Source organism: Diceros bicornis, chromosome 27, assembly GCF_020826845.1.
Source record: "Diceros bicornis minor isolate mBicDic1 chromosome 27, mDicBic1.mat.cur, whole genome shotgun sequence".
Lineage (NCBI taxonomy): Eukaryota > Metazoa > Chordata > Mammalia > Perissodactyla > Rhinocerotidae > Diceros > Diceros bicornis.
In genome coordinates this window covers 28002222-28015282 of record NC_080766.1, presented here as the reverse complement: position 1 = coordinate 28015282, position 13061 = coordinate 28002222, and the positions used below count along the sequence as shown (strand labels likewise).

Genomic DNA, 13061 nt, shown 5'->3' with positions numbered 1-13061 from the left:
TGTACAAATTTTACTCCTTTGGTCTTATTTCTACAGCAAAATATTTTTTCAATTCATGATTTTCTTTATCAATATACATATATATTATATGTATATACTTGTGTGATACCCCAAACACCCAAAGAGTGCTGGTTTAAAAAAAGAAGGAAAAGGTAAGTAGATTATATGTTCTTCTGAGCATGGATGGAGTTTTTCAAGCTTAGTAATTGGCAACTCTTACGTCGATGCCTCTGTTGAAGTGATTTAAAGAGAATCATTTCCCAGAACTACAGGTGCACAACAGATTGGAGTCATTATGCAAAAGAACAGAAATCTGGAGAGAAACCCAGTGAATAAAAAAGTCATGTTCCTGGCCATTCTTCTGCCTTGAGCTCTCTGTTTTTTCAGCTCCATTTGGATATACAACACGAAATACGCAAAAATTTTAATGGATTTGAAGTAAGCCATTCAAGATCAGAAATGTACATCTTGAATTAAACTTCCAATAAGAACACACTGGAGGCAGAAATGGACTAAAGACCAACCTTGCATTAATGTATTTTACAAGTTAAAGTTCACATAGGGGGTTGACAGACTGGAATGCATTACATGAGTTTTTAGAAAATTACACATTCTCTGCTGGTCTTCTGAATTTCCCATCCTGTCCCAATTCAATGGAATCACATTTACTCTTACTGATCTGTTAAGCATCTCAGCCTCTGAGCCACCACAAGTATCTGAAATCTCCATCTCAAAGCCAGTCCGAGGCCCCAACTGCTGGTCACCATATATTGTTTCCAGAGCCTTCTTCTAAACAAGAGATTTGAAAATTTATCGATGCCTTTGCCATCATGTTTTCATGATTCCATAGTCAATATCTTGTAAGATGACTTTTCCTCTAATGTCCTCCCAAGTATCAAACTTTTCATCCAGCTAGAGAGAGAGGACAAATGAAATGAAATCATAAAAAATAGAACGTTAAAAAAACTACCTCAACAGAGGAGGGAAATGTTTAAAAAAAGTCTGGAAACCAAACTGAGGAGCAGGGATGTTTGGGAAATGACACTTGTGAAACAGAGAAGAGTAAGTCTCTTGATTCAAAGATGGACAGACTTAGGCTACACAATGTAGTAATGAATGGGGCCACTCATGAGTGTGTATATCAATATTAAATTTGAAGGACAAATGGAATGGGGTGAGAGAGGGCTGCCAAAGAGAGATGGAGTGAAAGGGGGTGGGCAGAAAAGGTGTCAAAATACCAGTTAGATGGTGGGAAAGTGGAAGACAGAAGAAAAGAGAAAAACTAGTGATTGAGATATCTTAAGCTGCTGTTAAAACAGAGGTAATTCCTGGGTTAATCATTCAGCATTTAACTGTGACAGTGACCCTAGGAAACGAAATTTACATTTAAGAAAGCATCCATCCCTAGCGTGTGGGGAGCAGGGGTTGTTATTAAGCCCTTTCAAGAGTGAAGCGATCTTTGCTTCTGTGTCATCCTTTCTCCTTTGATCTCTCCTAAAGAGTGGAAAGCAAAGTTTTTGTTTTGTTTTTGTTTTTCAAGTAGGCGATCTAGAACTCTGAGAGAAAAGGGGAAGTTGGAAAGTATTCTGAAAGCAAAAGTTGGAAGAGGGACATGTTGGAGGACTTGAAGGGGACGCTTCTGGCCAGGACAGAGCGAAGTTGAGATCTGGGGAGGAGTGAGGAAAAGGCCGAGATAAAACTTGGTGAAAACTGAAGGGCGGGGGCGGCGAGACAGGAGACGGGGTAGGGCAGGGAAGTGGGAGCGCGCGAGTGTGAGCGACAAGGGTCTGCCCCCGGATCGGGGCGGTCGTTCTCACCATTGTCCCGCTGGTTTTCCGCCTCTGGAAGCATTATGAAACATTTCCTTCCTCTGTGTCATGAGCCCCTCCCTCTTTTTCGATGGAAGGGCTGCTCAGCTTTTTCTTAGGGACCTAGAGGTGGAAAGGCTCAGCTTTTCTCGCTTTCTAAACACGGATGCAGCCTTTTCCCTTCCTGGTGGGAAGAGGCGGGAGGGATCAGGAAGGAAGCCGACTTCCTAATTTCCCCACTGCACGCTTTCTAGCCCCAGCGATCCCCTTGTTCCCTGGGTGGAAAAGTGGAGTTCCTTGACCTTTCTGAAAGCCTGGCCTGCGTCCTGTAGCTACTATTAGGTAGAAGGCGGCAGCCTGGGCAGGAGTTGATTATTTCTCCAAAGAAGAAGAGAGAGCGCAATTCTAGGGAATTGAACCGCGGTCCAGATCACCTATTCCGGAAGTGTGAACTCGGGTCCCCACCGAGAAGTCCTCTAAGGCGGGGGAAGGGGAGGGTGACGGTGGAAGGAGGAGGAGTGAAGGTCAGTGCAAACGCATTTTAAAATCAAGAGCCTGGCAAGTGTCTCCTGGCCCCCTCGCCCAGGCATGCTTTCTGGGGGGAAGCGCTGGCCCAACCAAGCTTTCCCCGAGAAAAGTGGGGGCGAAGAGAGTGCATCCTGCAGCAAACCGGGACCGTGGCAGGCCAGGGAGATGGAGAGGTGGGGTGGGGTATTTTTCTAGAAAGGGCAGTCCTGGCCCATCTCCCAGATTGGCGAGGAGGGGATTGCGGGGGGGCATGGTGATAGGAGGCGGCGCAGGGACAGCTCCCGGGCAGGGCAGTCTTGGAGAAGCGACTCAGCTCTCCACCCGCACCGTACCTTCTGGGAACTGCAGCCCAGCGCGCGAACTGCGCTCCCGCACCAGAGGGGCAGCGGGAAGGGAAGGTGGTCCGGGAACCCGGCGAGGGGGAAAGGCGCGGTGGAGGGGAGTACTTTCTCCCCGAAGCAGCCCCAGACGTACAAACTGCTGGTCACAGCGCCCCTCCTGCGTCTTCCGCCCCCAGACTGACGAGCCTGTGGCGCGGAGCCAGCGCGGAGGCCGCCCCCTCCCCCGCCCGGGCCCGCGGCGCTGAGCGCGGTTTAGCACCGAGTTTAGGGGGCGGTGTCTTCGGGATGGAAAGGCGGCCAAGAGGGAGGAGGAAGGGGTGGGGGAGGGGAGTTGAGACGTAGAGTGAGACTATAAAAGGGCTGCTCGGGCTGCCCGGTTCTTGCACTCGCTGGAAAGCGGCTCCGAGCCAGCAGCTACTCCAAAGCCAGGGCGTGCAGTAGGAGCGAGAGGACAGAGCCCTGCGCAGAACGAGCAGCACCGCGGCCAAGGCAGCGGCCGAAGAGGGGCTCCAGGCACCGATCCTCGCGTTGCCCCCTGCCCTGGAGGCGTCCTAGGGCCCTTCTCTTCCCCGCTTCCCCGCAGCAGCCACCTCGCCAGCGCCTGCTGCGCGGTGCCTCCAACTCTGCGCTAGAAGAAAAACTTCCCGCGTGTCGGCAGAACTGCAGCGCCTCCTCCTAAGTGCCCCGCCTGCGGCTGGCTCTGCGCGCACTTGCAAAGAATAATAGTAATTAACTTTAAAAACTCCGAGCGAGGCCAGCGAGGCTCTGCGCTCCCGACCCGAACAATAGCCCCCTCGCTCGCTGCGCTCCGGCGCGCGGTGCCTCCCAGGGCTCGGGTGCAGCAAGCGGTCCCCGCGGAGTTCCGAAGGCGCACGGCAGGCGGCGACATGGGGAATGCGGAGCTGGCGCGGCGGTCTCGGGGCTTGCAGCCTGCGCCCGCGCTGCTGCTGCTCGCGGCGGCCGCAGCACTACTGGTCGTGCCGGCAGTGCGCGGGCGCCCGGCCGAGGAGGACGAGGAGCTGGTGCTGCCAGCACTGGAGCGCGCCCCGGGACACAGGACCACACGCCTGCGTCTGGACGCCTTCGGTCGTGAGCTGCTCCTGGAGCTGCAGCCGGACCGCGGCTTCCTAGCGCCCGGCTTCACGCTCCAGACCGTGGGGCGCAGACCTGGGCCCGATGCGCCGAGTCCAGACCCCGCCGGCGACCTGGCGCACTGCTTCTACTCCGGCACGGTGAACGGCGACCCCAGCTCGGCCGCCGCTCTCAGCCTCTGCGAGGGCGTGCGCGGCGCCTTCTACCTGGAGGGCGAGGAATACTTCATCCAGCCCGCGCCCGCCGCCGCCACAGTGCACCTCGTCCCCGCCGCCGCCGGCGGGGAGCCGCCGGCGCAGCCCCAGGTCCATCTGCTGCGGCGAAGGCGGCGGGGCGGCGGCGGCGCCAAGTGCGGGGTCATGGACGACGAGACCCAGCTCGCGAGGGGCGCGCGGCCGGAGGGCGAGGACGCCGGGGCGCAGTGGCCGCCGCGGGACCCGGCGCCGCAGCGCGCCGGAAAGCCAACAGGTATCAGTCCCAGAACAGTTGCTTTCCCTTGTCTTTCCATCCATCCACCTCTCCCCTCTTTCTCTGTGCGACGCGACTTAAGAGTAGACTCCTGTTCGCAGGCAGGAGCATAGATAGGTCTGCGGACAGGACGGAGACCGGTGTGGCGGAGCGTGGCTTGAGGTTTGGGTTGGCGAACTAATCAAATCCTGCTAGAACACTTAATTCCATTTGCCCGAATAATGAATAATCACGACAGGACAGACAAATCAACCATTTTCTGCTAAGGCGAAGCATTTGGACCGGGAAGGGAAAGTTGGTAACGCAACTCCTTCCACCTGAGTCGAGTGTGAGCGTGTGCGATTTCTTTCCATCCTGTTAATTTCTTTATAACGATTGTGCATGTGTTCTTTGGTCGAGTTGCAACTTTGCGCTTAGTTTTGTAGCCGCTGCCTGTGCGCGCACCCTGCGCCCAGAGGAGAGCGGAGATGGAGGGCAGAGGAGCGAGGGTGACCTCGGAATGTGCCGCCCGCGAGCCTGCACAGCTGCACTTCGGTCTCTGTTGTCCCTTTCCCCCTTTATGAGGCTAACCCCTGTCGGCTGGCGGCGGCGGGGCCCCTCTGCAGAACCTGCTTGGGAGGTCTTTGCCCGGCTTGCCCCGCCTCCCGGCGCCTCCGCCCGGCCTCCCGGTTTGCGCTCCCTCTCGCGGCCATACTTCTGCTCTCAAGCTCTGCTGAATGTTAGTTACCGCTGATCCTTCTTGCTACGCCTTCCCCTGACTCGGTTGTGTGCAGTGCTTACTGTCCAGTCTTTTTCATTCTCTTCCTTTGGTACCTTTTTTCTTCGTTAACATACTCACGCGTCTTGTTGGAGAATTCTCCTCTTTTCTCCCGCTACATTTGCTCCTTGAAGCAGTTATGTGCTCACAGCCCAGTTTGGGACTTCCCTGGGGGCTGGGTCTCGGGCAGGAGTCGGAGGGCTCTTTTCTAAATCATCAACGGTGGCCCGAGGCAGGAACTTATTTCCCTGGGGCAGTGGGAGTGGGGCAGTAGGCTGCTGGGCAGAGTGGGTGGTCGTTGTGCCCGGATTTGGCAGGAGCAGTGCCCCCCAGGGACCCCTGGAATGAGAGAGCAGAGCAGTGCAGGCTGAGATTCCTTCGGGCCCGGCCTCTTGGCAGAGGCCCCAGCCCTGCCCTGGGCCTTCCACGTGGAGCTCGATGATCTCATTCAGGATTTGAGTCCCGGCCTGTGAAAGAGTGACTCAGGGCGCTCTGCCTGCTGCCCTTGCTCCAAGTTTTTACTACAGCTGGGTAGGATGATGTGCATACTGCCTTGTTCGGATTGTAGGATTTCATAGAGAACAAAAGAAATCCTGCTCACAAAAAAAAAAAGAGAGAGAGAGACCTGACCCCCCTCTGAGGAGCACATGGCCTTTCTATTTAAAGTAAAGGAGAAAAGTTTACAAATAACTTTTTCAGTGAAAAGAGATGCAAATATTTTCGTTCTTGTTTTTCTGGGCATATTTTTGTTTTATTTGCCTTGACTGTTAGGCTTTCCTTATATATTCTGGGAAGGTAACTATTCTTGGCTAGGCTGCCCCTGAGCAAACTATCTTTCTTGTTTCTTTACAGGAACTGGAAGCATAAGAAAGAAGCGATTTGTGTCCAGCCCCCGATATGTGGAAACCATGCTCGTGGCCGACCAGTCCATGGCAGAGTTCCATGGCAGTGGTCTGAAGCACTACCTTCTCACCTTGTTCTCCGTGGCGGCCCGGTTATACAAACACCCCAGCATTCGCAATTCGGTGAGCCTGGTGGTAGTGAAGATCCTGGTCATCTACGAGGAACAGAAGGGGCCAGAAGTGACTTCCAATGCTGCTCTTACCCTTCGGAACTTCTGCAACTGGCAAAAGCAGCACAACTCACCCAGTGACCGGGATTCGGAGCACTATGACACAGCGATTCTTTTCACCAGACAGGTGAGAGGAATGCAGTACCCGTTACGATAGTGCCCTCTTAGGAGTCAGCCTTGTAACAAACACATGTATATAAGGCATTTCACCAATGTTTTTGCACTTATATTTTTTTTAATTGGCTAGCATGGTCAATCTTACTTATTTCTTCTATAATTTTATTTTGTTTTTTTATCTTTTTTTCAATTTTTTGTTTATTGCAGTAACATTGGTTTATAACATTATATAAATTTCAGGTGTACATCATTATACTTCTATTTCTGCATAGATTACATCACGTTCACCACCCAAATACTAATTACAACCCATCACCACACACATGTGCCGAATTATCCCTTTCACCCTCCTCCCTCCCCCCTTCCCCTCTGGTAACCACCAATCCAATCTCTGTCTCTATGTGTTTGTTTATTGTTGTTATCGTCTATAATTTTAATATCTGGAATTTCACAGTCCTATTGGAATAGCATTAGGAAAAAATCTTGATTAAAGTTATAGGAAGTACTCCTAGAAGAACAGCTCAACAATAATGAATGTAGATGCTCCAAAACATACGTGAAGACACACCTTGCTAGAAAGTTAGATCCTAAGGTTGATGATCTGTCCCTATTAATAAGGATATACCTTTGCTCCTTGTAGGACCTGTGTGGGGCCCAGACATGCGATACTCTTGGGATGGCTGATGTTGGAACTATATGTGATCCCAGCAGAAGCTGCTCGGTCATAGAAGATGACGGCTTACAGGCTGCCTTCACCACAGCTCATGAATTAGGTGAGTCTGTTTCAGAGTAAGAGTTAAGCCCAATTCATGAATTCAAACTGATAAACAATATATTAATTTAAGAGGGAGAGTCTGCAGGTTATATTGCTATTTTAAGTGCCAGGGCTTCTTAGAAACTGCAGGAAATATTTTCCTACTATTCTAGATATGGTCATCTTTATTAGAATACAAAATAAGATAGTAGGAGCTGTGGTCATTTGGAAATTTACATGTTTATTGGCACCTTGTGAGAAGCACACTTGTCTCCAAAATAGATTGTTTCTGAAATACGTTTCTTCCTCTGGAAATATCACTTTTGATAAAAAGGCATCCCTGTTAGGGGGAAAAAAAGCCACAAATGACCTATATTTTAATGTGGGTTTTGGATTGCTTCTTAGGTCACGTGTTTAACATGCCACATGATGATGCAAAGCAGTGTGCCAGCATTAATGGTGTCAACCGGGATTCCCACATGATGGCGTCAATGCTCTCCAATTTGGACCGCAGCCAGCCTTGGTCTCCCTGCAGTGCCTACATGATTACGTCATTTCTGGATAATGGTCATGGTAAGACAGTCGAGTTACTCTTTCTAGATTGCATCCAACTTCCCACATGTAGGGTCTTGTTAAACCAGCTCTTTCTTTTTTTTCTTTTTATTTCCCTCCTTCAAAATTACTCTCACTGTCAAGATCATACATTTTTTTAATGTATTTATTTATTTTTTGCTGAGGAAGATTCACCCTGAGCTAACTAACATCTGTTGCCAATCTGCCTCTTTTTTTTTTTTTATGTGAGCCTTCACCACAGCATGACCACTGACAAACGAGTGGTGTGGTTCCGCACCCGGGAACCGAACCCGGTCTGCCAAAGCGGAGTGTACCAAGCTTGAGCCATTAGGCCATCAGGGCTGGCCCAAGATCACACATTTTTATATCTTAATTCCCAATAAAAGAGTGTTTCTGGCCAAGTAGCTCCCATAGTACATTAATTCAAATTTTTAGCAGAATAATTTCCTGTTATTGGGAATACAGAAATACTCCATTGAGGATACTATCTTAATCTAAATCTCTCTAGCATTTTCCCCAAAAACTCTATAGTTTTCAAATTGCTTTGCTATATATTATCTCTTATGATAAATATTTTCTGAAATCGATCTGCCCTTGGCATGCTTTCATTTATTAGTAATATTGGTTGGCATTTTTCTTTGCAGGCGAGTGTTTGATGGACAAGCCCCAGAGCCCCATACAGCTCCCCTCTGATCTCCCTGGGACCTTGTACGATGCCAACCGGCAGTGCCAGTTCACGTTTGGGGAGGAGTCCAAACACTGCCCGGATACAGCCAGCACATGCACAACCCTCTGGTGCACGGGCACCTCCGGTGGGTTGCTGGTGTGCCAAACAAAACACTTCCCTTGGGCAGATGGCACCAGCTGTGGAGAAGGGAGATGGTGTGTCAACGGCAAGTGTGTGAACAAGACTGACAAGAAGCATTTTGATGTGAGTTTTTCTACTGTGACGCATGCATACTCCTTTAAAATTCGATATTGAAAGGGACAAAGTGATGCTAAAACATTTGATACCACGTTAAATACTTCTATCTGTATTCTCTGGTGGGATAGATTATCTTGATAATTGATAACAAGATAGATTACTTTGATAGTTGATTCTTTGTCCCTGATCTTTCTCTTTTACTTTCTAAAAAGGGGGGCTCCGTAGAGAATCCTAACACTGATGATTTGTGTCCCCCATTTAGACTCCTGTTCATGGAAGCTGGGGGCCATGGGGGCCCTGGGGAGACTGTTCGAGAACGTGTGGTGGAGGAGTTCAGTATACAATGAGGGAGTGCGACAACCCAGTGCCCAAGAACGGAGGGAAGTACTGTGAAGGCAAGCGCGTGCGCTACAGATCATGTAACATCGAGGACTGTCCGGATAATAATGGTGAGTAGGAATGTGGTGAAAAAGATGCGCCCACAAATAGGCAGTTAAGGGTTGGAGACTGATAACGTCATCATATCCTTCTTTTTCCAGGAAAAACCTTTAGAGAGGAACAATGTGAGGCGCACAATGAGTTTTCAAAAGCTTCCTTTGGGACTGGGCCCGCGGTGGAGTGGACACCCAAGTATGCTGGAGTCTCGCCAAAGGATAGGTGCAAGCTCATCTGTCAAGCCAAAGGCATTGGCTACTTCTTCGTTTTGCAGCCCAAGGTAGCTACTGTTATTCTTACTTTTTGCCTAAGAACCCAGGCATTGGCTTTCAACCTTTTCAGACAACCTATGAGCACCTTCTTAATTTGTATATTACAGTGTGTTCAGTTTCACATTAGAACTTTTCTTTTAGATCCATTGGTAACTGCCTGCTTTGAGTTTGGTGGTGTTTCAGCTATGAGTGAAGCTTGAATCCAGCACTTATGATTCTTGCAATTGCCTTTTTTACTCTTATATGCAAAGAAAAAGCCTTTACTCGTGGTTAGATAAATTACGTATTAACACAGCAACCAACCAGAGGTTTTGGAAAATAGCTTAGGCATAGTCCAAAGTACTTGTTACTGGATGACTAGCAGTAGCATGTGCAAATGGACTTATTAAAATGGAAGTCTGAATATCGATAACTCTTATGTTTGAGGACATATATGGAACTAGTAGAAGCATTGTTTTGCTGTTTTGCTGAGGGGATAAATCTGACTCTGAGGTACAAAATGGAATTGAATTTGTTTGAGATTATCATGTGTCATTAGCCCTGTAGGCTTTGAAAATATTCCCCAGTTGCAGATTTAATATTCAACAAGTGATTTATTAAACACCTACTATTGCCAGGTATTATTGTAGACACTGAGGATACAGCAGTGAATGAATCCACAAAACTCTCTGCTTTCATTGAACTTAGCTAGAGGTGAGACAGGCCAATAAATGAATATTCAAAAAATTTATAATTTTTTCAGATGTCTGTACTTGCTATGGAAAAAAGCCAAAGACAAAGGGTAGTGTGTGACATGTATAGAGTACTGTTTTGCTTACAATGGTTAGGAAGGCAGAGATGTGATGTTAATAAAGGAAACTTCCATAGTTACCCTAGCATCATCTCTGCCCCTTGTTAGCATGTGACACCAGATACATGTTTTTCTTTTTAAGGTGGTAGACGGTACTCCATGTAGCCCAGATTCCACTTCTGTCTGCGTGCAAGGGCAGTGTGTAAAAGCTGGCTGTGATCGCATCATAGACTCCAAAAAGAAGTTTGATAAATGTGGTATTTGTGGAGGAAATGGATCTACATGCAAGAAAATATCGGGATCAGTTACTAGTGCAAGGTGAGTTTTAAAACGCCATACTCCCAACACGTTTATCATTTAGATGTAACTCTTTACAGGTATGGTAAAAATTAGATTCTAAATGTACTTAGCCAGTGAATGAGAGATTATGATATCCATTTTTCTTGCCTGCAGACCTGGATATCATGATATTGTCACAATTCCAACCGGGGCCACAAACATTGAAGTGAAACAACGGAATCAGAGGGGATCCAGAAATAATGGAAGCTATCTTGCCATCAAAGCTGCCGATGGCACATATATCCTGAATGGTGACTTCACTTTGTCCACCTTAGAGCAAGACATTACGTACAAAGGTACTGTCTTGCGGTACAGTGGCTCCTCTGCAGCATTGGAAAGAATTCGCAGCTTTAGCCCTCTCAAAGAGCCCTTAACCATCCAGGTCCTTACAGTGGGCAATGCCCTTCGGCCGAAAATTAAGTACACATATTTCGTGAAGAAGAAGAAGGAATCTTTCAATGCCATCCCTACTTTCTCAGAATGGGTCATCGAGGAGTGGGGCGAATGTTCCAAGTCATGTGGACAGGGTTGGCAGAGAAGACTGGTAGAGTGCAGAGACATCAACGGGCAGCCTGCTTCAGAGTGCGCGAAGGAGGTCAAGCCAGCCAGCACCAGACCTTGTGCGGACCTGCCTTGCCCCCGCTGGCAGCTGGGGGATTGGTCGCCATGTTCCAAGACTTGTGGGAAGGGTTACAAAAAGAGAACCTTGCAGTGTCTGTCCCACGATGGGGGGGTGTTGTCTCATGAGAGCTGTGATCCTTTAAAGAAACCCAAACATTACATAGACTTTTGCACGATGGCAGAATGCAGTTAAGCAACGTCAGTGTTGAGGGGGAAGTAAAGTGTGGAAGGGCTGATGCACTGAAATCAAGAAGGCTGGAGGAATCCAGTGTACCTTGCCAGTGATCAACAAGGTGTGTTGATGAGGAGTTGTGAGTATAGACGTAGGTAGAAAAGAAGTTAGATCGTCAGGATATCCTGCCAGTTACAAATTTGATAGGGTAGTTAATGAGGATTATTAATCTCTGAGCAATGATATAGCATGATAAAGCCCCAGGGCATCATTATTATTCCTTTTGTTGCATCTGTGACAAGTTCAACAAAGAAATAGGAACAATTGTCAAAATAAGTTTAAGAAATATTACAATCCTTGTTTCCTGGTAGTGATTAAATACTTAGTATCATGGGGGTTGGGAAATGAAAAGCAGGAGAAACATGCGATTTTTAGTTTAAGACGTGGTTTACTTTACCTCACTAGCAGTGGAGGGAGAAAGGAGTACGGATAGGATCTTTGACCAGCACGGCTGTGGCTGCTGTGGTTTCAGAGAACGCCATCTTTCTACCAAGCGTTAAGAATTTGGGATTGTCCAGCGTGAGAGAAATGTTTAACAACATCAAATGACTCCATCTTTACTTTCTTGTGTCTTTATTTGTGAATTCCTTTTGACAAAGAAACAATTCCATGTAATTGTAAAAATGCAGTAAGTCTGCAAGGGGGAAGAAAAGCAGCGATGTATCAGATGCTGGTGAAAAGCTAGAGGAGGCAGGCTGAGGTCAGTACCTCCTACCTTTCTTTCCTCCATGCATAAGCCTGCTTCAGGAATGTGAATGTGAAAAAACAGTTCGTGTCTCAAGAAAGTCAATAACATCACACTAAAAGTATGTGATGCCAGAACAAGAATGGGGTGCCTAGAATGGGGTCCCCAGTGTTTGGGGACATTGAGATCACTTGTCTCACAGTGGGGAGGCTACTGAGGGGTAGCGGGTCCATCCCCAGCAGCTGGTCCAACAGTCATATCCTGGTGAATGTCTGTTCAGCTCTTCTACTATGAAAGAGAATATGACTTTTTCCATATGTATATAGTAAAATATATTACTATAAATTCTATGTACTTTATAAGTATCGATTTGTGTGTTCCTTCTAAGAAGGACTATAGTTTGTAATAAATGCCTATAATAACATATTTATTTTTATACATTTCTTTCTAATGATAAATCTTTTAAGTTATATCGCTTTTGTAAAAGGACATATAAAAATAGAGTATTTATACAATATATGTTACTAGAAATAATAAAAGGACACTTTTTGAATGTGTTGTGTCTATTTTTTTCTAATGAGAATTAATTCCTGGGAAGGAAATCTGAGACATAAATGTTGAATTTGAAGACTGAATATTTTCTTAAATTGTTTGGAACTAGGATTTCTTTCTAATGAAATGTATTTTGTGTCCTTGGTGTATGTGATGGCTACAAAGAAAGGAATCTATGGTATCTTTGATGATAGAGAGGTTTGTTACTAATGCAATAATGTACACCAGTGGTTGGCAGACTTTCTGTAGAGAGCCAATATTTTCAGTTTTGTAATAGTATTTTTTTAGTATAACTATTACTAAATACCATCTCTGTCACAACTACTCAACTGTGCTGTTGTAACGTGAAAACAGCTATAGACAATATATAAATAAATGAGCATGGTGGTGTTCTAGTAGAACTATTTACAAAAACAGACAGTGGGCCAGATTTGTTCTGTGGGCATAGTTTGCCGACCTCTGATGTATACCATAAATTAAATGATAAAATATGGGATTCTGGATGCAGTTTGAGTTTGTATCTCTTCCTAAATTATATTATGAAAGTAAAGTTATGTGAAAGTATTTAAGCTACTGAGTGAAAAATGATGCCTTATAAATTACGTTTGGGATAGGCATGCGTGGTGAATCATGCCCTTCGAATGTTCCACTAGCTCTTCAGGAGTACATGAGGTGTTTTGGAGAAACCCTGGAACGCCCA

At 46.9% G+C, this 13061-nt stretch overlaps 1 protein-coding gene across 1 annotated transcript; it reads left to right on the top strand.

Annotated features, from left to right (window-relative positions):
- The first annotated feature begins 3315 nt into the window (after window positions 1-3315).
- On the top strand, window positions 3316-12364 carry ADAMTS1 (ADAM metallopeptidase with thrombospondin type 1 motif 1). Its single transcript, XM_058522966.1, has 9 exons — window positions 3316-4237; window positions 5847-6193; window positions 6824-6956; window positions 7343-7510; window positions 8155-8441; window positions 8698-8884; window positions 8975-9150; window positions 10075-10250; window positions 10386-12364. Exons 1-9 carry the CDS (start codon window positions 3565-3567, stop codon window positions 11083-11085), a joined length of 2847 nt encoding a protein of 948 aa, XP_058378949.1. The 5' UTR covers window positions 3316-3564; the 3' UTR covers window positions 11086-12364.
- Window positions 12365-13061: the final 697 nt, after the last annotated feature.

What these genes read in the sequence shown, in the direction of transcription:
- ADAMTS1 (XM_058522966.1), top strand. Translation starts at nt 3,565, where the DNA reads ATGGGGAATGCGGAGCTGGCGCGGCGGTCTCGGGGCTTGCAGCCTGCG. An exon ending in CGATTCTTTTCACCAGACAG is followed by an intron (nt 6,194 to 6,823) that starts GTGAGAGGAATG and finishes TGCTCCTTGTAG; the next exon opens with GACCTGTGTGGGGCCCAGAC. An exon ending in ATTTCTGGATAATGGTCATG is followed by an intron (nt 7,511 to 8,154) that starts GTAAGACAGTCG and finishes TTTTCTTTGCAG; the next exon opens with GCGAGTGTTTGATGGACAAG.